Source organism: Psammomys obesus, unplaced genomic scaffold, assembly GCF_907164565.1.
Source record: "Psammomys obesus unplaced genomic scaffold, mPsaObe1.curated_primary_1811, whole genome shotgun sequence".
Taxonomy (NCBI): domain Eukaryota; kingdom Metazoa; phylum Chordata; class Mammalia; order Rodentia; family Muridae; genus Psammomys; species Psammomys obesus.
In genome coordinates this window covers 1,608,704-1,636,382 of record NW_026596079.1, presented here as the reverse complement: position 1 = coordinate 1,636,382, position 27,679 = coordinate 1,608,704, and the positions used below count along the sequence as shown (strand labels likewise).

Here is a 27,679-nt window from a genome sequence, read left to right as displayed (position 1 = left end):
ATGAAGACCAGAGGATTATTAGGCTTTCCTGCCAGCCTAGCTCCAGAGTCCATGAGAGACCCTGTCTCAAGGGAATAAGATAGAAAATAACAAAACCGTATGCCTGATATTGTCTTCCCCTGGCCTGCACATGTGCACAGGACACATGTTAATGTTCATGGTTGCAACAGGAATAAAAGAAGCTGTGCCTGCCCCAGTCGATATCAGGGCAAATCATGACCACTTGACCAATAACAAAGAAACCAGTGCAGCTTTTGAATTTGTTATTCAATAAATTCTGACATTGTGAAAAGACACAGAGATGCGTTCATCTCTGTCTCTGACATCATGTACTCACAACAAACACCCACTACAGGGTCACTTGCTCCCGTTCTTGCCTCATGTTGGACAAGAGTTGCAGCTTTACAGACAGGGACTTGATTCCTCTAGGCTCTCCGGAGCCTTCTTGCCTCCCGAGACAGAAGGCATCTGTTGAAGGCGCTCTTACTGTTCTTCGCTGGGCTGTAAAACCCTGGGAGGGGTTGGGAGGCACAGGTGCCGTCCCTAAGGCAGGAAATCCTGAGGAAGGACCCCATGGTTTGTTGAAGCCAGTGACACAGGGACAATCCATTGCCACTGGGGAGGTCCTACGCTACCCAGTTCTCTGTATCCAGGTTCCCACGTAAATGTCCACTATCAGGAATTCTCCAGTACACAGACAGACACTCTGTCACTGAAGACAGTACTTCCTCAGGCTGATCCTAGATTATGCACACCAAACACTCCAGCCCACCAGACAAAGAGGATCTGTGTCCAGATGGCTCAAAGGCAGTGTCCAGACACTGGGGGCTTCTCAGCAGCAGGCACCTCATTATCTTCTTAGGGAAAATCTTGGACCACGTAAGCAAACCCAGACCATGGTCCTAGCAGTTGGGTCCCACCAAGAGTAGAATTCTCCGGAGGGCAGCCACTCCAAAACAGAACCTGTTCCACAAATGAAATGTGGGTAGGGGGTCAGGACAAGCCTGAGTGAAAGCATGCCTGACAGCCAGGCGAATAAGGATGGTATCTATAGTCCACCCACTTTATTAGAGAATAGGTAAGAGACTTGTTACTGGGGACTATATGCAGATGGCAAGAAGCACACAGACCACCAGCCATCTGGGAAACGCAAAGAAAAGCCAACCTCCCTATACCAAATGCTGGTGAGGCAGAAAGCTCCAGGCTGCTGATAGGAATGAATGAGAAATGGCACCGTCTCTCTGGAAAGCAGCTTGCCTGAGTCTTTGGAAAGGGAACAAGCAGTTTGGGACCTAGCAACTGCATTCCTGAGCAAGGTCCCAGGGAAATGAAATGAAACAGCATAGGGGCGGGGGGGGGGGGGGGGGAAGGCTTCACAGCAACCTTGTGACACATCCTTCAGTAGACAAAAGAATCCAAAGCTGTGGCACACAAACCACAAAGGATGCAAAGCTGCGGTGCACAAACCGCGGAGAAAGCTCCGTCAGGAAGCCGAATGAACCACCTTTCAGTACAAAGCCACCCTTATGAATCTAGACAGCAACCCCCCTCCCCCAGTGATTAATAGCAAGCTCTGACACGCCAGACAATTACCTTTGTCTAGCATATTGGCATGGAGTCTAAAAGGATGAGAGGGAGACCACAGATCAGTGGTTTGCTAGAAGTCCGAGATACCGGCTTCCCCAGCACTAAAGGCCCTAACATTGTGTACTAGCCATGCAAAATGGCGTCCCCAGAGAGACTCAGCCAAGCACACAGCAGCTCGATCGGATTCTCGTAACTGCATTAGAATTGCAACGATCTCCAAGCGCCGTGGGGCACATTTATAATCCCAGGACTCGAAAGAGGCTGAGGCGGGAGATTGCTGGTTCTAAAACAGCCTGGACAAAATATAGCGATGGAGATTATATCCAGAAAGGCGGAATAACACAAAAAGTGACTAGATTTAAGTATCTATAGAGATAAAGGCTGGGAGCCCGGGGTGGAGGACAGAGCGGAGGAGGCCTGACTCAAGTTTTGAAGGGGTTTGGGAATGGGAGTGTGGCGAGTATCAGGCGGGTTCAGGGTGGCCACAGGCCACGCAGGACTGGGTCCACCGTTCCGGAGCTGACGGGCAGCACAGGTGACTCTAGGACTGCAGACGGCTAGGAGCCTTGAGAAAAAGAGGCGCCCCCGCGCCTGTGAACGCCGGGAGAAAAGCGCCGCCCGCAGTCCAAATGCCTGCAAAGGCGCACACAGCTCCTCGGCATGCCCGCAAAAGAGGCGCAAGGCCCCATCCGCAGCACCACAGAGAGGTCGGGCCGTATCTCCTAGAGCGGACCCGAAGGGGCTCTACGGAGCTCTACGGAGCACAGCGCAATACCACAGAGAGGCCTGGCGACCGCTCCTAGAGCGCGCTAGAATGACGTATGAGCGGGCGGGGCTACAGAGCATATGGCTGTACCACCGAGAGCCGGGCCAGGACCCTAGAGCGGCACTAGAGACGGCTTAAGGCGGTGGGCGGGGCTATGGTGCGCGCAGCACCACCGAGAGGCGGGGGAAGGTAGAGCGGCACCAGCCAGAGGGGCGGGCGCCTTCGGGTGCGAGAGAGGCGGGAGTGGCGGGCTCGAGAGGGTATTGTAACGGTCCCTCGACTGCCCGCCTGCCTGCCCACCGCCAAGTTCCGCCGGCGTCTGCGCTCGGCACCTACCAGGTACCTTCTGCGTGTACGCTCCGTGTCACTGACCGGCCGAAGGCCGGTTTCTGGGTCGTTTCTCCGTGGGCCGCCAGCCCCTCGGCGGTGCTGCGGAGGTTCTGGAGGCGGGGAAGGTGGGGCGGGCTTCCTAGTGAAGCCCCTTGTTGCTGGGTGCCTGGAGCTCCTTATCCCGCCGGGTCCAGCAGCACCTTGGTGGACCTGAGTCCTTAGGCCAGCTGAATTGAACTAAGTTACCTGAATCACTCGCACCTTCTCTGAAGGGAGGGGGCGAATAAAACAATCGCGGTGCTCTACCCTGGTTTTGTTTTAATGGCTATTTCAGTTTTCAGTGAGGATGAGCAAACTCATTCAGCTTCGGTGAGCAAATTCAGACATCCCATTTGTAATATCTTTCCCCAAAGTGGTGGTGTTCCAGTTGGTACTGAGCTTAAGATGCTGTCAGACAGGGACTCTCAGGTGTCTCCTCCTGATGAGTAGTCCCACAAGAGACAAACACTTTCAGATGCTGACCTGGAACTTGGACTCTGAATCCAGATAAGAACTTTATCTGTTGGGTTAGATATGTAGGCATCTGTTTAGTGCTTAGAACAAAACACAGTGTGCTCCCAATGTGACAGTTGTGGTTTTGGAAAGGTGTGGGAGCTCTAGATGGGACTGCAAGCATAGCCTACCCCTTCCGGCCTCCAGGGGTAAAAGGGATGGTTAGGGTTTGGAGATAAAGAGGGATCACATAGAGAGGCTCATCAGTGCGAGGGGAAGCCTTTGGGAGTGTGATGGGGTTTGCTGGCTGCTGTGGATTATGAGGACAGCCCTGAGTTTTCTAGTCTTAGAATCAGGTTGTGTGTGATGATGTTTCTTCCCCTTTCAGGGTATACACACAGTCCTAGTGTGGGCAAGTAGAGAGGATAAGGAAGAAAGAACAGGGAAGGTTCCAATTGGGAAGGTGGGGAGTGGCCATTGGTCCATGATGAATATGGAGTTCTCTGGAATGAGTGAAAACCTTGTGCTCAGGCCAAGAAGTATCTCCTGGTCAGTAGCTGAGTGAGTGAGTTGCCTGTAAAAGAAATAAGCATGCTACGGACCGCTGAAGTGGACAGCTCTGGGGAGTCCATTGTAGTCTGAGAAGCTCATCAAATGAGCAGCTGGGAAGGCAGTAGGAGGAGGGACTGCAGCCCTAAGAGCTGCCTTTGACTTGTTGTTAATGCTTTTGCCCCCAGATGCAAGAAGACAGTGGTTCTGTCTACTTGGTGCCAAAATGCAGCTTTATAAGGAGGATTTGGTGAGCTGTCTCTGACAGTGAAGTCACAGAGAAGGAGCCAGGCAGCCATTGGCTGGGAACCCTCAGTCTTCCCTGGCTTCCAGGGTTTTTCTTACTTCCTAGGAGCAGCAATGGAAAAGCCTACAACCAGGAAAAAGAAGACCCAAGCCCCAAAGGAGGAAGCAGGTGTGCAAAAGGCCACTCTCAAAGCAGAGAAAACATCAAGAGGGAAAAAGCCAACCAAAAGGACAAGAACCCGAAAGCCCCGCAAAGAGCATGTCCTCAGTCCCGAAGATGAGGCGACTCTCTTCGATGCCTTCGATGCCTCATTTAAAGATGACTTTGAGGGTGTCCCTGTCTTTGTTCCTTTCCAGAGGAAGAAGCCCTATGAGTGCAATGAATGTGGGCGAATCTTTAAACACAAGACAGATCACATTCGCCACCAGAGAGTTCATACTGGAGAGAAGCCCTTTAAGTGTAACCAGTGTGGGAAGACCTTCAGGCACAGCTCAGATGTCACCAAGCATCAAAGAATCCACACTGGTGAGAAGCCCTTTAAATGTAGCGAGTGTGGAAAGGCCTTCAACTGCGGCTCCAACCTTCTGAAACACCAGAAAACGCACACTGGAGAGAAGCCCTACGGCTGTGAGGAGTGTGGAAAATCCTTCGCCTACAGCTCCTGCCTCATCCGGCATCGGAAGCGCCATCCAAGGAAGAAGCACTGAGCAGGGCAGCCTGCAGCTGTGGATCCTTGTCACATATCTGATGATGGTCCAGGTTTCCTGTGCAGTGCGCTGTTGACTGCCCATCTGGCTGCCTGTTTCTGTCCTAAAAAGGAAAACTCACCCATCAGACATGAGAGCCCAAAGAGACTTTCTGCCCTGTGAGTCTAACCTAGTGCTAACACGGTGCTCCCCGGGGCTTCCTGCAGCTCCAGCCATTTTCCAGACTACTTCATGCTACTCAGGGCCATCTTTGGAACAGCTTTGGGTCGCCGAGAACTTAAACAGCGTGAGAGGCGCCCCTGTTGGCAAGGGCCACTGCCTTCCTCTGATGCCTCTGCCTGCACCATCCTCTGTGCTTTTGGCAGTTCTTCTGAAGGCTTCTGGCTCTGGATGCCCAGCCCCATGCAGTCTGCTAGGGGCGGGGAACCCTGATGTGAATGGCAGGCAACACTGACCAGCTCTGAGGACCCAGTCCCCTTGGACAGTCCCAGGTCCTGCTCATCTCTGTGCAGCTGACTTCAGTGATCCTGAAATTTTTTCTTTTTTTGGCTGAAATCTCTCTTTTTGCCTGAAACAAGTGTCTGAGCTCAGCACTTGGGCCTGGAACTGGGCTGCACTGTGTTTCCTTGTCCCAGCCGCATCTAGACAAGTAGCCTGGACCCACCCGAAATGGGCTTAGCAGACCCTTGTACCTTGCCATAGTGGCAGATTTTTTTTTTTTTTTTTTTTAGACTAGGTCTTGTAGCTCCAGGATGCCATCAGCAGCGTCTCTCCACTGTACCTTTAAAAAAACAACTGTGGTCTGTCCCCTGCTAGTCAGGTCAGATCCACTTTCTGCCGGTCACCAGGGCAAGACCATGTGGCTATGTCTGCTCTGTCCCAAGTGCTCTGTGAAGTCTGTGTCTTAAGGACAACAAATTGACTACTGACCGGGAGGGTAAGTTGGGGGAAAGTTGGCAGAGATTTTGGACATCCAATAATAGTGGCTTTAGTCTTTGGGGACCCTGCCCTACAAAAAGGGTCTCTAGTCAGATGGCCTGTTGACAAGGCCATCTCTAGGCCTTGAGAGGGCCCTGCCCCAAATGTTGCAGGCAGTTATGTTCCCTGGTGAGAATGTTTGACCAGGTGTGGTAGTCCATCTCCATGGTTGACCTGACTGGATATAAAATCACCTAGGAGACACATCAGGTGTGTCCGTGAGGGTGTTGCCAGGGAGATTCAGTTCCCCGAAGAGGGAACACCTAGCCTGAGTGTTGGCAGCACCATAAGGTCTTGGGTCCTACACTAAATTAAAAAGGAGAAAGCTGGGCCATTGAGATGGCTCAGCAGGCAATGGCACTTGCTGCAGAAGCCTGGCAAGTTGAGTTCACTCCTGGAACCCACGCAAAAAAAAAAAAAAAAAAAAAAAAAAAATGGCAACAGAGAAGCAACTCTTCAGAATTGTCCTCTGACTCCCACATGCAAACAACAGCACTAGAGATTTAAAAAGAAAAACTTGAGCGTTCATCTGTCTGTTCCCCAGTTACAGGCAATGTGACCAACCATGTCACACTCTCCACCATGGTGGTCTGTATCCCTTCAAACCTGGAGACAAGAAAACCCTCAGTTGCTTTTTCAGACAGTTGCCACAACACTGAGAAAAACAACAATATGCCAGGTTAGCCATCCTCCTTCTAAAAGCTGAAACAAGCAGTGTGTTTCTCTGGTGCCTCCTGTGGCATTGATCTGGCCAGGTTTACACATCTGGCCAGATGTGTAAGCTGAGACTGCAGCAGTTCATTCTAGGCAGAAGTCTTCCCACACTGGCCTCTCCCATGCAAGCACCCCCAGGAGTGTTTTACCAGACTTGATCCCTATGGGAGAGGAAGGCTTCATCTAAGACAAAAATCCAACAAGGTGAAATTGTGGGAAAATGGGCATCAGATGGTATAGATGTGTGCCTAACATGCTCAGGCAGCATTGTCCTGGGTTAGAGGAGTTGTCCACACACTGCTGGAACATTAGAAACCTGGAGTGTTGCCAGGTAGCAAGGCCACATCCTGGTCCCGGCCTGTGGCCCTGACCTTAAGAATGTGTGCTAAGGTTTCATCATATGGGGTCACACAATTTCCTCAGTGTTGAGAGGAAACCAAAGATAATATATGTTCATACACACCAAGAGGGCCACTAGGCAGGGTGGCCCAGTGTCATTCCTCATGAATTTTGTTCTTGCCTTTGGAGCCATTCACCTGTGCACGTATTACCACAACCCTTAGAGATGGCACAGAAAGAATGGGTGTGGCCATGTGCTCACCAAACTTAAAAGAGGTGCTGCCATAATTTGTTTGCCGGCCTGTTGGGTTTGTTGTTTGTTTTGTTTTGTTGCGACAGCCCAGGTTTTCTTGTCTGTCACTGTGTAGCCTGAATTGGCCTTACACTCACAGTCCTGCCTAAGCCTCTGGAATGCTGGAGTCATAGGCATGAACCATCAAACATGGTTAAAATAGATGTAGAAGTGCTTCCTTAGTGTCTGTTTTTTACATTTGTTTATTTAAAACAGGATCTTGATATATAGCTCAGGCTGCTGAGAACTCTATAGCCCACTGGCCTTGAACTCACCATGATCCTCCTGCTTCAGCCTCCCAAGTGCTGGGATTTACAGGCATGCATCACCCAATTCTTAATGAGGAACATGAGAGTTTGAGCACAGAGAGCTTGCAGGCTTGTTGCTTCGAGCTCTGTGTAGGCTAAGTCCTTGAGAGCTAGGACCACGAGTTGGTCAGACAAAGCTGGCTAAGGACATCTGGATCCCTGGGTGCAGGAACTGGACTGGTGCCATGAATGGCAAGGAGCCTTCTGCAGTTTGATGCTCCAGGAGAGTGACAATGTAGACATAGACCCTATAGCAGCCCATATTAGTGAAACACAACCCAAGGGGTGCCTCCATTGTCTGATTTGATTTGTGCAGTGCCCTGATAAAACCCATCGTTGACAGAAGTATCCCTTTGAATGGAAGGAGCTGTTGACTTAGAAAAATAGAGCCGACTCCAGCTCAGCCACTCCCTAACCTAGCCACATGGACTGTTTCTGGATTAGATTACAAATAATTCATTCCTTGGTGTCCTTTCCACATTTTAGGATGCATAGAAAAGGCTCTAGATACAGAATGCCATTCAGTTAAATAATACTGCCCCCATATTGGCCCTGAGAAACACCTGCAGCAGTGCCTGGGGGCAGTTGAGTCATCCCTCCTAGTCATCCCTCTGGCCAACAGGTGGGTTCATAGTTGACATTGGAGTCCTGGGGATGGAACCCAGGATTTTGTGGGTGCTGGGCCAGTGCTTTGCCACTTAGCTATACCCCAGCCCAGGGTTCTTTGAAAAGAAGAATCAAGTTGGTTTTTTTGCTTTTTCTTTTGTTTTTGCATAGTCATGGCTGGCTTCCACTCACAGACCCACCTGCCTCTGCCTCCTAGGCTCTGGTATTAAAGGCTTAGATCAGCACACATAGCCACAGAACCATATTCAAAGCCAATGTCTTGAGGAGAAAGGAGGCGGTGAGAGCATGAGGTCTTCAGCTAAAGTCTCTTTGCGTGCATCTTGCAATGTTGGGTGTATTGTTGAACCTTGTGCCTCAGTTTCTTCCCATGCAAGGTGAATGGCAGTGCTAGGCTCCGAAGAGTCAACTAGAATTCAGTGACGATGTGTGCCAGTTGAGGTGTGGCCAGGTATGGTGGTGGACGTCTTTAATCTCAGCACTCTGGAAGTAGAGACAAACAGATCTGTGAGTCCAAAGCCAGTCTGGTCTACATAACCAGTTCCAGAATAGCCACAGCTACATAATGAGACCCTCTCTCAAAAAAAAAAAAAAGGAAGGAAGTCTAGGTATGGCACTGGCTTGTGCCTGTGGCTTTAATACATTGCAAGCTCTTCCTGATGTGTTGGCATGCTTTTACATTGTTTTGTGATTTTCTTTGTGTTTGTCTGTTTACCACATGCATGCAGTGCTCTCGGAGGCCAGAAGAGGGCGTTGGATCCTCTGGAACTACAGTTACAGTCAGTTGTTAATCATCTTGTAGGTGCTAGGAACCAAATCCAAGTCCTCTGAAAGAACAGACAGGGCTCTTAACTGGTGATGCCCCTTGTTGGCATGCTTAATAAGACCAGATACCCACTCACACACATGGAAGGCACGCCTGCAAGCTAGCAGCCCTAGATGCTTCCTTCCCTAGGGGCACAGCTGAATTCAACAAAGTCAGCATGGAAAACGGTGAAAGAACATGTTTTGTCTTGTTTTGTTTCCAAATGCAATTCGTGACTATGGGGAAAGTAGGAGGAGGTCATGGTCCAGCCCCAGCAGAAATGGGAGAGTGTCAGAACTGAGGCTTGTGTTGTGCCACGAGTTCTCATGTACAGCTGAAGCCCCACATCCCTCTGCACCATTCACTTTTCATTGGGGAGCCCACAGAACTGACTTGCCCATAACCCACCCATTTCCTTCTGTTTGCTGTCTCCTGGTGAATGAGGATCTGCCCTCTTCTCATCTACCCAGACTGTTCTTTGTTTTTTTTTTCCAGGCTGCTAGATCAGATCTCCCCAGCAAGAAGCTCAGAGGACTCAAGAGAGTCAGCCTCTACCTCTACCACAGGACCCAGCAGAGGCCAAGCGGGTCATACACCAGGGAGGCTGTCATCACTGAATCCATTAGCAACAGGAGAACTGTAGATGGGTGAGTTCAGGGTGGTATTTTAGACTCCATGTGATAACTATAGGGTACTCTCACTTGTTCCTACCCTGAAGTTGAGATGGCCACATCACATCACCCACAAGCAGCCATTACTTCTGGCTTGCTGTCAGCCTACTGAAGAGTCCCCAGCACCAGCTCTTTACTTCAACGAGAGACTCTGACAGCCACCTGGCAACAAACTAAATGTTCAGAACCTCCTGAATGCTTTGAGACGTGTCCTTGGAACAATTACAAGCACTACAGCAAAGTGTTGGGATTCTGATTCCAGAAGCGTACTCAACCGCATCCAGAAATTTCTGGAACATGCAAGGCAGCTCCAACTGTCAGCATGTTCACTGCCACATCGGGTGGGCCTTGTTGGACAGGAAGAGTTCTGACCAGCACAGCTGCTGCTGAGCCTCATTTAGAGCAGAGAGCACTGCAGGGCCTGATAACAAAAGAGAGGGAACAAGAGCTCTGAGCTGTACTAACATCCATTCCTGCAGCCTCTTCCCAGCCAAGAGAAAAAGCAGGAGCCACCTCTAGGGACTCTTCTGTTTGGGGAGACCAGTGGGTTAGACTTGATAGCTGGCTCCTTCCGGTCTTGGAAGCCTGTAGCTCCAGGGCACACCTGGACTTTATTCTTTCTGACATTGGTCCCTTCCCAGTTTGACATCAAGACACAATCATTTCCTGTGTCATTGAGTTGGGACACCCAAGATGCCCTGAAGAAGGCAGTGCTGAGGAAGAAAGGCTGTGTGCCCTTCCTCAAGGGACAGATGTTCTATGGCTTCTCGGGAAGACCCAAGGGGGTTGGGTCACCTCTGGTGTGAACCCCAGGTACAGTGCAGACAAGGAGTCTGGCCTATGTGCCACATTTACCCTTAGGCCAAGAGATGGTGCCCACCATCAGCCTATCCCTTCCAGAATCTTGTGCCTGTGGACTTGGGTGCTTGCTTTCTCCTGGTTCCTTCTCAAGGAAGACAAGTAGATTGTCCTTTCCTGACTTAAATCGCCAGAGACTGATGCTCTCGTGTGGCAGCTCCCAGCCAACACCTAGGTGGGGCTGTTGCCCTGCGGCTGGGCCTACAGTCCTGGCTCTGGACCTGCAGAGGGTTCCTGGCACCTGTGAACTGGTAGCACCCAGCTGGCCACACCTTACCTCAGCCACATCAGTGATCTGGTGGACTCACCTTTCTTCTATCTGGCTGGTGCAGACACCTGAGTGTCTTAATGCCCTATTCATTCCTTGCAGGTTGTGTCCTGCCTCCTGTGCTAAATTGCAGTGGTGAATTCCTCTTTAACAGCCACAGCCATGGCCTGCTGGGCTGTAGCAGATGCTGTCCCCAGTCTGGTATTTCTGTGTCAAAGTTGTTAGTGCTTACTTTCATGTAATATCCTGGTGCTGTGTCAGTGTTGTGCACATTGGACTAGATATTTTGTTTTGCTGTGTACTTGGTGGCTTCCTTCGTCTGTGATCCCTCTACTCCATGGACAGCTTCACTGACCTCCACATTGCCTTCCTGTTGCTGCCATGGTTTTTGTGAGCAGATGCTGCTGCTGCTGCTGCTGCTACTGGATTCTATTTTCTCATAAAAGTAAATGTGTTTCCAACCTGTTTCCTGTGCTCTGTCGGGTTCCCTAGAGTGTGGCTAGATGCCCTCAAGGAAGCCACCAGCTTTCTCCACTGGGTACAGTGAGTTTTGACCAGGGTCCCAGCTGGTCACTGCTTCTTGGGATTGTGTAAGATGCTTCCAGTGACCAAGCTCATGAGAGTAAAATGTGTAATTCGGAAAAGTTGTCACTGTACAATGGGGGTGAGAGTAGAGGTTCTACAGCAGCAAAACATCCCTCTGCCTTTCTGACCCCATGTTAAGGTTAGTTGCTCAGCACCTGTTGTGGGGGTCCTGAGGGAATCCTGGGGAGTGTTCATTCTCAACAAAGGGTGATCCTGCATGAGACACTTCACGGTATCTGGGGACAATTTCTTTTGGAAGACCTGATGGGTGGAGGTAAGGGTTTAGGCATACTTCATAGTATACAGGTCGTCCCCACTACAGCAACAGGGAATGCTGATGCCGTGGTCCTCAGGATGCCAGGGACTGGGCTCACAGCAGTAGAAATGCTGGAGAAACCCTTCTATTTTCTGATCCCTCCTCTGACAGCCCCCAGACTAACCTGGAAGTAAAAAGGTCCCATGAGCTTGCAAGAGTAGCTGGGATAAGAATAGACCCCATCTCAAAAATGGGGTGGGAGGGTGGAGCTGGAGGCATAGCCCCAGTGATGAAGCACACGGTACTTGAGACTGGTTCCAGGTCCCATCCCCAGCATTTTCAAAACGAAGGGAGGCTGGAGAGGTGGTTCAGTGATTAAGAGCCCTGGTTGCTCTTCCAGTGGACCCATGTTTGATTCTCAGCACCCACATGGCAGCTCACAACCGTCTGTAACTCCAGTTCCAGGGGACTTGTCTCCCTTTCCTGCTCTGCACAGGCCCAGGCATGCGAGCAGTACACAGACATAATAAACAGGCAAAACATTATGACAAAAACTTAAAATATCATCTCCCCTTCGATCGTTCCAGTGCCTTTCAGGATACTTTGAATAAAATCCAACTAATGCACAACGGCTTTAGGGCTGTTTTGTGAGGCCCTTGCTCTTCTTGCTCCATTCTCTGCTTGCTTCACATACTGTAGCCTGTCTGCACTCCCAGGTCCAAATCACTGATGACACTTCCCGCACCTCAAGAGCTTTGCGTACACCATTTCTTTTAAATGGTCTTGCCTCTCCCCATCACCTTCTCTCCCTCCTTTAACAGCATCTCCTTAGGTTCTCTTGAACATCAAGCTTCTACTCTCCAGGCCACCACTTGTAGGGCATCCACCAGAGAAGACTACTGGGACATGAGTTGAAGCCAGTAGAAAGTCTCTATTAGCCCACTGGCAACTACACAGTGTGTCTGGGAACCCGGTATAGCACTGAACCTTTCTGAGGGTGAGCTTCTAAGCACAGAAACCACACCCTAGGTTGACACACCTCAGTTAACAAGAAAAGAAGCAAGTACATTTAGAGGCTGTCTCAGAACTATGGGCTATGCTGGGTTAGGTCTTTGTTTTGTTTTGTCAAGTGGAGATGTCTACATGCTGAATTTTATGGCCTGAATGGTATTTCCATCATGGAGTCGGTGTTGCTAAGGTCTGGAGGCCTACTAAAATCTGGGTCCCTGTTACATTCCGCACTGGTCTTAGTGAGTCAAATCATGGACTCATCCCACTCTAAAGAGGTGTAGATAGTGCTAAGGACCATTAATTTTACTGACTTGTTACATAATTGGTCATATACTTTTAAGATACAGGCTCTACATTAATACAATCAGAATGAGAAGGGCCCATACAGTGATGATAGTATGATGGCTAGAGAACCTACAGTTTAAAAAAATATATATAAGTAAAAATAAAAAGAAAATCCATTTTATGCAAAGTATCTATCTTGGTACCCACTACCCCCTGGAAAATAAGTTCCCAATAACCCTGACTCAGTGACCCCCGCCCAGAAATGTTTAGCTATGACCATCTAATTGGTGTGATATGACTAACTGCTTTTTGACTTCTATAACCTCCTTATACAGGACATTCAAGGACTATTTTGAGGTCGCCTTGACCACCTAACCTTGGCAGAGCGGCATGGCTCTTGGCTCACTTGTGCGTGCAGGTTTATCCTTTAGAACCCTCCCCTACCCTCTTTCCACAGCAGTCTCTAGTTTGGGCCAGAGATTGTTGTCCTGCCAGCAGTTTGAATAAATTCAACTAATTGTATTCCAGATTGAGTCTGGTCTCTTCCCAGGGGTCTGGAGTTCCATGGCATTTGGGGGCTTGTCCAGGATCCCTGGGAGATTCTAGGCGCAGGGTCAGGGATCTTAGGGATAGTCCCTAAGTGGGGACAAGTCTAAGGTGGACTTGGAGACCCAGGGGAGCCATAGACTGTGACCACTTCATTGGTAAATTCCCAGCACTCGTGAGGCAGAGGCAGGCAGATAAATTTGTGAATTTGAGGCCAGCCTGTCTATAGAGGGAGTTCGAGTTCCAGGGCTACACAGAAAAACTGTGTCTTGCAGGAGAAACAAACAAACAAGTCAAAATTGCCAGCCAATGCTCATATGAAACCCAGACCAGTTAGCGAGTTGTTCCGTTCTGGAAGTCTCAACACAGGGGAGACATAGGATAGATCCGACATGATCATAGACCATCTCAAAGACAAAGCATGAAGTGTCCTCCTGGCCCCCTGGCTCTGGTGTACGGGTGATTGAAGGTGGCCACCACCTGTCTGTCTGGACTCTGCTGACTGTGTGGAATTCTGTCTTTTTAAGTTGTTTGCTTTTTGTCTGAGGAATTTATGTTTTCTAATGTGCTTATAAGTTTTATTTCAGACATGGGACCCAGACCACCATCACCACCACCTCCACCACCAGCTTGCTCTCTGTCCCTCTCATTGGCTCAAGGAGCCTGCTGTTTAAATCCTGTGGGTTTCTCAGACTGTTACCTCTGTGCTTTCTTTGTTCTCTGCTTGCTCTGGTCACTGGATTCAGTCTCGTGGGGATTCCCGGTGTCTTTTGCATTTGGATAATGTTGAAGTATTGCTTTATGCTGTTCTACTTTATTATAACCTGGCACCGGAGTTGCATGTGTGGCCCTCCTCTCATGACCTAAGCATGCCTGTTTAAAAGGCTTCCCTCTGTCTTGGGTCAGACAGGTCTCCTGCCTCTGGTAGAGAAAGGAAAAACAAAACAGCTCAAAAAAAAAAAAAAAATGGCACCAGGAGCTTCAAGACAGCTAAAAAGCAGACTGTTCCAACAGGAATTACTGCTGCTTATCTTATCTTATACTCCTTTTCTTGGTTTTACTTAAACTTTTGCTGAAATACAAACTCATCTCAAGACTTATAAGACTATTATAGAAACTTGCTGTGCCTTAAGATTTGTAAGCTAAAAAGATTTGTGAGCTTATTGGATGCAGTTAAAAATCTGTAAAGGAAACAAAAGCAACCTGATGCTAGCATTTTCTGAGTTCCCACAGATGTCTTGTTTTTATAGTTCTCTGTTTAATGGCCTCTAGGTTCCAGATACTGATATTATTCTGCAACTTGATGACTTTATAAGGAAAAAAATACTTACGAAGTTTTTCAGGTTGTCTGCCTCCATCTGCAGACATGCACAAAGTGGTTAAAAAAATAAATAAAACCCTTTGTTTGAAATCTCACTAGCTGGATGGTGGTGGAGGAAGACACCATTAATTCTGGAACTTCAGAAAGAGAATCAGATAGATCTCTGAGTTCAAGGCCAGTCTGGTCTACAGAGTGAGTTCTAGGACAGCCAGGGCTACACAGAGAGAAACCCTGTGTAAAAAAATAAAAAGAAATAAAAACAAAATCTCTCACTAATTGTTGTAGAAAATATAAATGGCTAATAATGTTCACTATTAATTGCCTATGTTTATTACACTGGTTATTACTAACCCTCTACCATATCAATAAAAGAAACAGACACCTGACAGAATTTGAAATAAGTCTTATTTCACCTGGGACTGGGCAGATATTACCCCCTAATCTATCTTGTTACCTCTCAGTCCCACTTCCCATGGCATTTGGTCAATCACTTCTACGTGGGCTCCTTCCCATCTGACATCCTCATGGACATTTGTGCCTTCCATCAGGTTGCTTCTCTCCATGCCGATCCAGAGTATTCCTCCCGGCCAAGCGCTTCCCTCCATGCTAACCCAAAGCAATGCCGCTTCCTTCTTCCCTCAGATCTGTCCATCTCCTTCCCATGATCCCTGTGTTCTCTAAGCCTGCAGATCTTTGCTCCGCCTCTCACGCCTGCCCTACCCAGCTGTGCCGGCCTTTTATTTAGCCAATCAGGAATAACTTTGGAGATGATACACAGCAAAATTTGGGGTACTTGATACTTTGTTCGTTAGAGACAGCAAGCAGACCTCAGGGAGCAAAATAATTAACAATCAAATACAAAGCACCGGACCATTTTTTACAATCAATAACTTCAGAGATGTCTGTCTAGAATAATCAGAGCTGAACTTGTTAATACTCCATAAAATGAAGGAGATATTAGATAAATAAGGTTTATCAAATCCTTACACCTATTCAGGCTAGCAGAAACTGACTTAAAGATATATAGGTCTAACCTCTTTGTTTTTGCTAACTTTGTTAAGCATTAGCTAGTTGGATAAATTGAGTCTTACAAAAAAACTTTGGTATAAAAAGATTAAAAAAAAAAAAAAAGCAAGATCCCTAGTCCCTCAATGAACTGTATTTATGGTTTAAAGTTTTATTTTACTGCTACAGGATTTTTAATTAAATCTTTATTTCAAATTTTTAAGGCTAAAACTTAAATGAGATAAAACTGTAAAATTCTAATCTTGTAAAAGCTGCTAAATTGTTGTAAACTGTTAAAGATAATTAAGACATACAAGTTAAAGATCAAGCCACCTTATAAATGATCAGATTCTTTAATGTGCTCAGAACTATGCTTATAGTCAGGCTAAGCACATCCATTTGCAGAGTGACAAGTTTTAGCTTTCTGTATATGCCATCAAGGTTACGTCTATAGCAACTAATGGTTAGAGAGTTGTGCCAACTGATGGTCTCTGAGCTGAGACAGCAATTGGGGAGATCTTTTAAATATCATCACCTGGTGGGGGGTAATTCCCTCCCAATATGGGGTGCAGTAGGCCCAAAGTGAAGCAAAGAAGAAAGTTTATACATCCTTTGCTGCACTCTGACAATTTTGTTGCTTAACGTGCCGGGGTTTGTTTTGGTTTTTTTACTTGCCCAGAACTCTGAAGTTCTGGGCAAGTAAAAAAATGGAATTTTTAATCTATGTCTAGAGCTTTAGCTATTAATTGAGAAGTTTTGGCTATGAAAGCTGAGTTATTCTAGGATGCCATTTCTAGGTGGAGATCAAATCAGGGAATCGTTTTCTGGATCTGCTTGTAAGCCACTATTTGAACAGTTGTGGTCTGGATGGGGAACACATCTACACGCCTGGAAAATCTATCTATAAACACTAGCATGTACTTGTAGCCTCCCCTGGCAGGCCTGATCTCAGTGAAGTCAGTTCCTTAGAGTTTGATGAGGTGTTTGGCCTCTCCTTTGGACTCCTTCCTGGGTATGGACTCTCTGTCTTGGATTTACTTGAGTACAGCCTTGACATCTGGCTGAGACATCCTGTGCCAGGCTCTCCAGTCTAGGTGTAACATACCTTGGTTTGAGCAAATCAGAAAATTTTGTAGACCCCAGATGAGTAGCCTGGTGAAGGTCAGTTACCAGCATCCTGCCAGTTGGGACAACTTTTTGATGTCCTGAGTAGTGGTGGACAGCAGTTTGTAGGGGAAGCCAAATACCCTCTAGGTGGGCCAAGATTTCCTCTTTGATTTAAATGGGATTTCCCCAAGTGGTGAGGTGCCCTCTTTCTCTATAGATCATACCATGGATATGCGTAGTAGTAAAAGCATAGCAACTGTCTTTGGTAAGGCAGTGGACTTTCCTTTTCCCCATCTGAGAGCCCGGGTCTGATTGGTCAGTTCTGCTGTATGGGTTGAGGTACCAGGCTTGGGCCAAAATCATTTCAGTTAAGTAACTACAGTAGCTCCCATATACCTAGTTTTAATCTTTCATCTTTCTGTGACAATCATTGATGAGCACCTGTGGGTCATTATCAGGCAAGAGGGTGGCAGCATTGGTGGCAGTGGGCTTCTCAAACCAGACTTGATGGTCCAAGAGTAGGGCTTAGTACTGGGTCGCATGGACATTAGACAGCCCGTGTTCTGGTGTTTCTTAAAGGGCCTCTGGTGTGGAGTGTTATGAGTATAAGACCCTGACCTAGAGTTAATTTGTTTGTTTGTTTCATTAGACTAGCAGTAGCTGCCACAGAGACAGGTGAGACATCCTGCAAGGTTGCCCGGTCCAGTCCTTTGAGCAGGTATGTCACAAGGAGCTTCCCTGACCCCAAATTTTAAGTTTAAAAATCCTTTTGTAATGTCTTTGTTTCATGGACAAACAGACCGTAGTGGTTTGAACAGATTCAGCCCCCATAGACTAGTGTGTTTGAATGCTCGGCCATAGGGTGTGGCACTATTAGGAGGTGTGACCTTGTTAGAGTAGGTGTGGCCTTTTTGGAGGAAGTGTGTCACTGTGGCAGTGGGCTTTGAGGTCACATATGCTCAAGCTACTTTCAGTGTGGCACACAGTCTTCTGCTATCTGTGGATCAAGATGTAGAACTCTTAGCTCCTCCAGCACCATGTTTGTCTGCATGCTGCCATGTTTCCCACCATGATGGAAATGCACTGAACCTCTGAAACTGTAAGCAAGGCAGAGCCAATTAAATACTTTCTTTTATAAGAGTTGTCTTGGACATGGTGTCTCTTCACAGCAATAAAACTCTAAAACACAGATGAAAAGGTTTTCAGACATCTGGAAGTGCCAGGGCTAGAGCCGAAGCCAGAGCTGCTTTTAAAGCCTCAAATACTTTTGTTTAGTCTCAGCCCAGATTAGGGGCTCAGTGCCTCCCGACCCTTGTGCTGACATACGCAGGCCTTGCCATTTCCACAAACTCTGGTATCCAGCGGCAACAATACTAGCCACACTGAGGAACTCTCAGACGTGCCTCTCAGTCCTTGGAGTTGGGATCTGAAGGATGACAGCAATCCTACCCTGAAACAGGCTTCTCCTGCCTCCTCTCAGCTGGTGGTCAAGATAGATAACCTCTGATGTACAAAGCTGGGCTTTCTGAGCTGACATTCTGTAGCCCAAAGTTTGTAACTCTCTCAGCAGTCTCGCAGTGGCCCTTTTTATGCTTTATTTTAATTTGAGAAGCTAGGAGGAGGTATGGTAGGGGTATATAAGAATATATATTGGAAGGGCATGGCCCCAAGGAAACACCTGCTGGACGAGCAGGAGGTCAGCATTTAGTGTCGCATCAAACAGAATTGGAGAATTTTTCAATCCTTGGGGCAACCTGGTCCAGGTGAGTTTCCCGCTGTAACCTCTCTCTGGGTCTGTCTATGTAAAAGCAAAGATGGGTTGGCTCACCTCTGCCCATGGGAGGCTGATGACTGCATCTTTCAGATCCAAAACAGTGTACACCTCTTTCTCTGGAAGAATCAGACTCATGAGAATCAGGTTTCTTCACAGGCAAGAGAGGCGTGTGCCAGGGTGACTGGCAGGGCACCAGGATGCCTGCGTCTCTAAGCCAGGCAATATGGCCTGCAATTTTCCTTTGTGTTTCCAGGGTCATTGGGTATTGCTTAATCTGGATGGGGGTGGCTGAACTTGGTGTTGGACCAGTCCTGGCAGGTTAGTTTCCCTCTATACACTGGGAATCTGTGTTGTCAATCTGATAGTCCAGCTGCATCTTTGAATAGGGACAGGACCTTCAGCTAGAAAATTTTCTTCCAGCAGAAGGCAGGACACCAAAATTTTCCAGGATATGTGTAAGTCTAACTGTATCTCATGATCAGAGACGGTGACAGTGGCTTTCAGTTTAAAAAAAAAAAAAAATCTTGTTTCTCAATTGGTTCTCTGTGTGACCTATTCATACCTTTAAATTGTTTAACTTTTATACTAATATATAATAATTTATTAACTAATACCTGGGGTCAGCTGCATACAAAGGAAATCCTTGTAGCGGCTGTTTTTATTCCTCCCAAAAGAGACTGTTTAAAATCTCTTAGGGTTTCTATTGCTGTGAAGAGACACGGTGACCACAGCAACTCTTACAAAGGAAAACATTTAATTGGGGCTGGCTTACAGTTTCAGAGGTTTAGTCCGTTATCGTCATGGTGGGAAGCATGGTGGTGTGCAGACAGACGTGAGAAGGACCTGACGGCTCTACATCTTGATCCACAGGCAGCAGGAAGTGACACACTTAGCCCAACAAGGCCTACTAATAGTGCCACTTGCCATGGGCCTGCCTATGGGGGCCATTTTTATTCAAACCAACGCGGTCTCGATCGGTGTTGGACAGAAGGGAAAAAAAATCCATTCTAGCCAGGCTGCATTGTCCAGCACAGATTCCCCCCACCCCCACCCCACCCTCAAGCCTGGGAGCCGTTTTTCAATTCTTTTTTTTTTTTTTTCATCGAAGAGAATGGTGAGCTTTGGTTGAAAAGGAGCCATAAATCATGAAAGAGGAGGGAGTGGGGCTTCTTCTTTTCTCCTTCCTTTGTTCTGCTTAGAGCAGGCTGGGAACAGAGGGAATGCACCTCAGGGAACTATTTCCCCCTCCCTGTGTGCATTCTGCTCAGATGGACAGGGGTCCGGAATGAGAGCCCTGGCCCCTCCCCACCTCCACACAGGGACCAGGAGTCAAGGATGGGGGAGGCAGGGGGGGGGAGGAGGAGGCTTTTTTTTTTGGTTTCTCAGGGCAACCTGGCAGAGCCAAAAGAATTTGGGTCCCCAACAAAAGGCATTGATCTTAAGCTGAGATGGGGGGCGGGGAGTGTCTTACAGCCATTGGTTAATACAGGGAAACAGCTGACAGAAACACATACACAAAGACATACAATAAAGACAGTCGGGTGGCTGCCACGCATTCAATTCGCTTGAATGGACAGAAGGACTCTAGTGACACATTGCACAGAGCCTGGACACAACACCGCCACGTCCGACCTTTCCCATCCGTCCAAACAGAAGGCACCTTAACCAGGCTTACCTCTGGAAGTGACAGACCAGGAGACTTTCTCTCTGTTTCCTTTTGGGGTGAAGGTGTCAGGCCCCTCCAAAGCATTAAGGAACGACTGATCAAAGGAAGTCCTGGGGACCCAGAACATCTCAGGTTGTGCACCCCCCAGGAGCTCCCTGACTGTTGCATTTCACTGCTCTGAGAACATCTGAGACACACACCCCTCCCCACACACTCCTTCCCTCCTGTCTCAGGGTCTAGCCTCTGGGGATCTCTGTGGGACCCCCAGAAATAATGTGGGGTATCCAGCAGATACGACTGCTTGGACATGGGTTTAAGCCAACAAAAAGTCTTTATTAGCCAGCCGGTGACTACAGTGGGTGTTCAGAATCCCAGTGTAGCCCCAAGCCTTTTCCCAGGTGAGCTTTTAAGCACAAAAACCATATCCTGGTTTGCCATACTTCAATTAATAGGAACTATTAACCAGAAGCACAACTACAGAAGCCAAAAAGCAAGGACGATACAGTTAGAGATTTCACAGAAGTATAGACTTTGATGAATTAGGTCTTTGTTTTTGTTTTTGGCAGGTGTCTCTGTGTTGAGTTTTATGGCCTAACTGGTACTTCCACCATGAAATCAGTTGTTCTAAGGTCTGGGAGCCTGTTACACACTAACCAGCCATGTGTGTGGGAAGGGCTCTTAGAACCTCATGTAGATGATTCTGGGGTTGACTAGCCCTCCTACCTAGAAAAGCTTAGGAGGTTCATGTGATGACTGGGGGAGGTGGAACCCACTTGGCACTCCTAAACACAGCCTAGAGGGCCAGCTGTTATCAATCAGGCTGGGTATCGTGTGTGAGAGAGACTCTAACACAAGTGCCTGCTATGATGGATAAAGAAACTCCATATAGAAATCTGGTTTGGAAGCTGATAGTTCTTTGTCTCTGACTCAAGTTCCTGGAAGGTTAGATCTTCCCAACCTTGACTCCTTGCCAAACCCCTCCCCCATGAAATGCACAGCTGTGACCATCTGCTCATTATAATAAGACTAACTGTTGGTTTGCTTCTATAACTTGTTTATGCAGACATTCAAGGACTATTTTGAGGTCACCTTCATCATCTAATCTTGGCAAAACAAAACAGATCTAGTGGTTTTCACCCTTAAAAACTGTTCTTCCTGCACTGCCTTCTAGGCAGTGCATCTCTGATTTGGGTTAGAGACTGTGGCCCTGCTAGCAGTCTTAAATTTTTGCTTAGTTATAATCTGAATCAAGTCTAGGGATCTTTTCCCGTGGTCTCGAACTCCACTACAATTGGCAGTGGCTTAGTCACAACGGACAGCAGCTCCCAGCGTCTTGATGCTGTCGCTGGTTATGAAAATGTGTTTGCAGCGAGAATTCTTACAACCACATTAAGAGGTAAGGTCAGCTGCAGCCTGTGGCATCACGTTTGGTACTGGCTGGAGCCAATTCCAATGACGCGGCTATGATATGCTCCGCGGCCCAACACCCAGGTTCTGACGCCTCTGCCTCGAGGGCCTCTGCCGGGCTTCTCGGACTGCGTTGAGCCGTGGGGCAGAAACCCTCTGCGGGAGAAGCTACACACAAGAAAGGCTTTGATGGCCAAGAGACCACCGACGCGTGGTCCTCCGAGGTCCAGAGCGTCCCGGAATCGAAGGGGCGGGACTTCCCAGAGGCGGAGAACTTCCGGCCGGCGCGCGGTCGGCCTCCTCCCTCTCGCAAGGTGAGTGGTCGCCCCTCCCAGTAGGTCCAACGCGGACCCTTCGGTTCTTCCGTAGCTTTCCTTGCAGCGGCTTCGGTTAGCCCCATCGGGGCGTCTGAGTAGTTTCAACCTAGGGAACCCAGCAGGGCGGCGCCACAGTGTCCACCCCGCAACTGCACCCAGCTGGTGCTTCTGCATCTCACCCCATGTGTATTCCTTATCATCCTTTCTCCCCGTGTCACTTTGTGGAAGAAAACCAGTCTCTCTCTTTGAGCTCCATCAGTTTATGGCAAGCCAAGTTAAGGACAAATTCCCTCCCTTTTTAAATTTTTCTCCAGTCTTGTGTAGTTCAGATTGGCATCGAACTTGCTATGTAACCAAGGATGCCCTTGAGTTTACTATTCTGATGCCCTCACCTCTCAAGTGCTGGGATTAGTGGCATGCTCCACCGCACCCAGTTTTTGTGGTCCTGAGGACCGGGCCAAGGCGTGAGGCATGCTAAGCAAGCATTCAGTCAACTGAGCCTCTGCCCTGGAAATGTGCCTTTCACGCACACGCACGCCTGTAGGGTGGTGCTGTGGGAAATCTGGGGTTGGGGTTGCAGCCTCAGACTCTTCAGGATCTGAGGAAAAAATTTCCCTCTGGAAATGTATCCCTTCTGATTTTCATGAAGTAACCCCTTTAAAAATTAGATTTAGGATCCTCACGCCTCACACTCCCATGAGCCAAAGCGCCAACTGTGGTGCAGGAGTATTCGCTGGAAGAGTAAGTATTCTTTTCTCTGCAGGCTCTGTGGGGAAGACCCTGTAGAACACCTCACTGAGAAGAGCTTTGGGGTCACTCTGCCTTGCTGGCGGTGCTGCCGGAACTGATGAGGGTTCCACACTGAATAAGCATTCAGGCCCTTGTGTCATAGGCCCTGCAACTCCCGAGTTCACCTGCCTTTCTTTGGCAACCTTCTCTTGCTAAGTAGAGAAGCTCAGTGTCACCTAGGACTGCTCAGAAGCTGGCATGGTGTTCAACAACATACTCTCTTCCCATCACCTACCTTGGTTTTCATTCTCCTCAGGTCCCAGGTGCACTCTCCTTGAGCAGGTCTTAGAAAGATGGCAGCATTAGAGGACACTGAGGAGTCCACTCCTGTCTTGTCACCCAACAGTCTGTCACCACCAGGGACACCTGGAGACCAGCGCCATGTGGCACTCCACGGGCATCCTCACGGTATTTACCCCAGACTGCTGTACCCCTCTGCCCCACCTCCACCCCATGAGACTGGTCTGACCTGTGCCTTGTCCTCCTGAGGAAGGGATGGGCCACTTAGGTAGCTCATTCAGTTGTGGGGCCACTGGGAAAAGCCCTGAGGGGAATGCTGGAAGGCAGCAATGGTTGAGGCCATGCTCTGAATCTCCAGGGAACTGCCCCCTCCCTCAACCCCCGGGGTATGTTTCTTCCTCACTCTAAAAGGAAAAATGACCTCAGAATGGGCCCTGGGTTCAGAAGAGAAGACCCCCCTCCCCCCACGCCATGTCCTAAGCTAGAAAGAGAGGCAGCATTTTTTGCCTGGCTAATTTGGGTGTGCTTGCCTCCTGACTTGCAGGGACAGAGCTGGCAGCCTTGCTTCGCTCAGGTGGGGTAGCCTCATCAGTCGGCTGGTATTAGGGGTCCTGACCTTGTCATAGCACTGAGCACACCTCAGGTCTCAGAGGCCATGTGATCCAGAGGCTTCATTCCTGAGGCACATAGGAAGCCTCACTGCTGTCATGAGAGGCCAGTGAGGAAAAGACCCCACACGGGGACCAGATCTCCATGGGGTCCTAGAATTCTAGTGGCTGATACAGTGCAGCTGCGTTCTGTGCCAGGCTCTCTTAGGTGAGAGAGCCGAGCCACAGCTTACAGAGGGACACTCATAGATGAGGACAGAGAGATTATACTTCCCAGGGAACTAAGGGGTCAACCCAAGACCAGGTAGGAACCCCAAGCCCTTTCTTGTTTGCTGCCTGGCTCCAAGACCCTTCTGACTGCCCCTAGAACAATTCTTAGACAGACTTACAGCATTATGCTATTCCTGGTGAGCCTGTGAACAGGTACACGAGGGGGCAGAGTGGGTTCTGGACCAAGGTATGGTTGTTGGTGGAAGAGTTTTTACCAAGTCACAGTGGAGCTTGGGAAGGCCCTGAGCATCTGGAGGTAGGTGAGAGAATGGCTATCACCCATTGCATCCATTATACAAGAGATAAGTGGTCTTTATGCCTGCCTCCTAACTACCAGCAAGGGCAAGGCTGCCTCTCAGAGCCCAAGTCGTTCTCCTGCTACTTTTGAATGCCGGCGGATTCCATTTTTGTTTGTGTTCCTGTGTTCTTGTTGAGCTAGGGTCTCACAGTGTTGCCCAGGCTAACCTTTAACTCCCTGCCTCAGCCTCCTGAATCTCTGGGATTACCACATGTCACACCATTTGGGCTCATTCCACAGATTCCTTGCCAGAGAAGACCCCAGTGTTCTGAAGCCTGCCTGCATATCTACCAGGACTTCTTGAAACCTTGGGCTCCAAAAGAGGCCCATCCAGGACATCCAGGTCCCAGCAATCTTCAGTGTGACCTTTGCACATAAGTCATTTCGGGGTCCTTTCCTTTGGGAGTAGCACAAGGAAAAACATAAGCAAAGAATACACAAGGGCCCCCCCTGCTAAGGTCCTACAGGAAGGGCTCTAAGCGACAGCCCAGTCCACCCTGGCTAACCATATCCGAGCAAGAGGCCTCGCTAGGCTGTAGGGGATAAAGCAGTCCTTCTAGGACTTCTCTGGCCTTGCAGATGCAGATAAGGAGTCATGGCTGGCTTGTGACCATAAGAACAGAGAAGCTGGGATCTTGGTGCAGCTGCAGGGCTGAGTGTAGTGAGCAGGGATGGGTGGGAAGGAGGCCAGACCAGAGTCAGCCAGGACATCAGCCAGCATCACCCAGACAGGAGATGTCAGGGCAGCTGGGCTTGTGCCTGCCTACAGAACTGAGGGAGAATGCATTCCCAGAGCCAGGGCCTCAGGAGGGTTTCCTTGATGGGGAAGCCAGGGCACAGTCACCACAGCCAGCCGAACTTCTCTTCGGGGCCATAAGGAGATGCTGGGAAGGTGAGGGATAAACTGTGTGTCAGGGTCTTGGCCTCAGTGTCTTGGAGTCCTCTAAGTTCAGGAAGGAGGGAAGGGGCAGAGATGCTGCCCTCTGGATAGCCTTAGTTCCCTGCCTCCAGGCTCTCCTTGTTCTAGCCCTAAGGTGCCTTCCCAGACAGCAGACCCAGACCTCCAAGAAGTGGAGGTCAGCAGAGACATGGGGCTTGGTGAGCGAGCAGCCCTGTTCCTGTTTCGCTCTAGGCAGCATTGGGAAAACCCAGCTAGATGCAACACTCAGCATTTACCTGGGTCTGCTAAGGGTCAGGGCCATGCTGCCTGGGACTCTGCTTGAGCCTAGTTCCCAGTTTTGTCCACCCAGAGAGGGTGGCTGGGCTGGGGTATATACCTGTGACGGGGGCTATAGCCAATCCCATTCCTTTGGCAGAGCAGGTCTTGGGCACCCTTGTTACCTGACGTTGTGGGCTAAGATGAGTATCTTCCTAGCCATCTCAGCCTGAAGGACCACTGTAGAGAGCGCTCAGAGTTCTAGGTCCTTGCTAGTGCTTAATAGCAACCTGTACTTCTCCCAGCCAAGTGAGGTGTCACAGTTCTAGTTAACCACCAGAGAGGCGCCTATGCAGGCCCAGGGCCAACAGACAGGGTCCTGACGCCATCTTTATAAGTCTCTAGTATACCCCCACTCTCCACCTTAAGCACACATACACACTCCCCCACCCAGCCTCCCCCTTCTCCTCTGAATAGTCCCCATTCAGACTTTCCCAGGGCTCAGCTCCTGGAATGCCACAGTAGGGGTGAGGCTGGGAGCTATCTGCTGCCATTTCTCCTTTCAGACCCTGAGTGGGAGCCCGAGAAGACTCCAGCCTCTCCCAATGCCTGCAGTCCTGGAGATGGTCTGGCCTCAGATGGGAGGGCACCGGAAGGCCCCTTGAAGACTCTTCCCAGCATGTCTGTGTGTGAGGACGGCGTCAGCCAGGAATGTAGCTTGGAGCAGCCAGCAGGCCAGCCTCCAGGAACCGCGCCCTGCTCTCAGAAAAAGGACACTTGGCACATGGTACTCTTGCCACAGGGGGCCCCAGGGACCGAGGGCAGCGCCAAGAAGACTGCCGAACTGGGCAGTAGCTTGGGCCGAGACTGCCGGCCAGTGGGCCCACGGGGCACCAAGCCACACCGCTGTGAGGCCTGCGGGAAATGCTTCAAGTACAACTCTCTGCTGCTGAAGCACCAGCGCATCCACACCGGGGAGAAGCCCTACGCCTGTCACGAGTGCGGCAAGCGCTTCGGGAGCTGGTGGGGCTTCATGCAGCACCACCGCATCCACACGGGCGAGAAGCCCTACGAGTGCGGCGAATGCGGCCAGGCCTTCAGCCACAGCTCCCACTTCACACAGCACCTGCGCATCCACAACGGCGAGAAGCCCTACAAGTGCGGCGAATGCGGGCACGCCTTCAGCCAGAGCTCCAACCTGGTGCGCCACCAGCGGCTGCACACGGGGGAGAGGCCGTACGTGTGCAGCGAGTGCGGCAAGGCCTTCATCTGGAGCTCCGTGCTCATCGAACACCAGCGCATCCACACCGGCGAGAAGCCCTACGAGTGCGGGGACTGCGGCAAGGCCTTCCGCGGCCGCTCGCACTTCTTCCGGCACCTGCGGACTCACACCGGCGAGAAGCCCTTCGCCTGCGGCACGTGTGGCAAAGCTTTTGGCCAGAGCTCTCAGCTCATCCAGCACCAGAGGGTGCACTACCACGAATAGCGCACCCCCCCCCCCCCCAGTAAAGTCTGTGGGTAAGCTTGCTCCTTGTTTGAGCGACGTGGGGAGGCTTTACACGGCAGGACGTGTCCTGGGTCCAAGTGCGATGGCTGAAGAAACTCCCTTTTATGCTAGCTATCCATCTTGGTACCCATTAGCCATTTGTCTCTAACTCCAGTCCCCGGAAGGTAAGTTCTCAGCAACCCTGACTCAGTGACCTCCCCGGCTTCCCCCACCCCCGAGATGTACATCTATGACCATCTACTTACTATGATATGAGTAGCTGCTTTTTGGCTTCTGTAACCTGCTTATGCAGACATTCAAGGACTATTTTGCGGTCGCCTGGACCACCTTGGCAGAACAACACAGCTCCTGGCTCGTTTTTACAGATGCTCAAGGTCTCCTTGTGGGTTTTGTCATTAAAAGTCCTTTTGTCACCCACTTCACACAGTAGTCTCTGGTTTGGCTCAGACATGGTTGTCCTGCCAGCAGGTTCAATAAATTTAACTAAGTATAATCCCGATTGAGTCTGTGGTCTTTTCCTTGGGGTCTTGAACTTCAAAACACTTGGGGGATTGTCCAGGATCCCTGGGAGACCCCAGACTCAGGGGTGGGGGTTTCAGAATAGGCCCTAAGAGGGGCAAGGCTGCCACAAATTAAAGAGTCACTAGTCTGGGACAGACCGTAGATGGGACAAGTACTACCATTCAGAGGCCCAGGGGAGTATAGGCCCAGGGGATCCCAGACTGACCACTGTAAATCTGTAAACAGAAGAAAAACATTTGAAACCCAGAGTGATTGGTTTGTTCTCTTCTGGAAGTCTGGACATCTGGGTCAACATAGGGGAGATCAGACATGATAATAGACCCAGTTCCAGACACAGAGCGGGTGACGTCCTCCTGTCCCCCTGATTCTGGCATCTGAGCGAAGGTGGCCACCACATGCCTGTGTTTGTCCGGTCTCCACTGACCTCGCAGATGTTTTGTTCAGTGGATCTGTGTTTTCTGGTGTGCTCGTGAG

The 27,679-nt window shown here is 49.4% G+C and overlaps 2 protein-coding genes across 4 annotated transcripts; both read left to right on the top strand.

Annotated features, from left to right (window-relative positions):
* Positions 1-2,603: 2,603 nt before the first annotated feature.
* On the top strand, positions 2,604-10,990 carry Zfp41 (ZFP41 zinc finger protein). Its single transcript, XM_055626478.1, has 3 exons — positions 2,604-2,692; positions 3,913-5,615; positions 9,234-10,990. Exon 2 carries the CDS (start codon positions 4,085-4,087, stop codon positions 4,676-4,678), a length of 594 nt encoding a protein of 197 aa, XP_055482453.1. The 5' UTR covers positions 2,604-2,692; positions 3,913-4,084; the 3' UTR covers positions 4,679-5,615; positions 9,234-10,990.
* A 10,775-nt stretch (positions 10,991-21,765) lies between these two features.
* On the top strand, positions 21,766-27,176 carry Gli4 (GLI family zinc finger 4). Of its 3 annotated transcripts, none has more exons than XM_055626477.1 (3): positions 21,766-21,812; positions 22,861-23,012; positions 25,743-27,176. In XM_055626477.1, exons 2-3 carry the CDS (start codon positions 22,898-22,900, stop codon positions 26,660-26,662), a joined length of 1,035 nt encoding a protein of 344 aa, XP_055482452.1. In that variant the 5' UTR covers positions 21,766-21,812; positions 22,861-22,897; the 3' UTR covers positions 26,663-27,176. The 3 variants fall into 3 exon arrangements, with proteins under 3 accessions (XP_055482452.1, XP_055482451.1, XP_055482450.1); XM_055626476.1 differs by lacking the exon at positions 21,766-21,812 and adding an exon at positions 21,981-22,556; XM_055626475.1 differs by lacking the exon at positions 21,766-21,812 and adding an exon at positions 24,261-24,363 and having other exon boundaries at positions 22,911-23,012.
* The last annotated feature ends 503 nt before the right edge of the window (positions 27,177-27,679 follow it).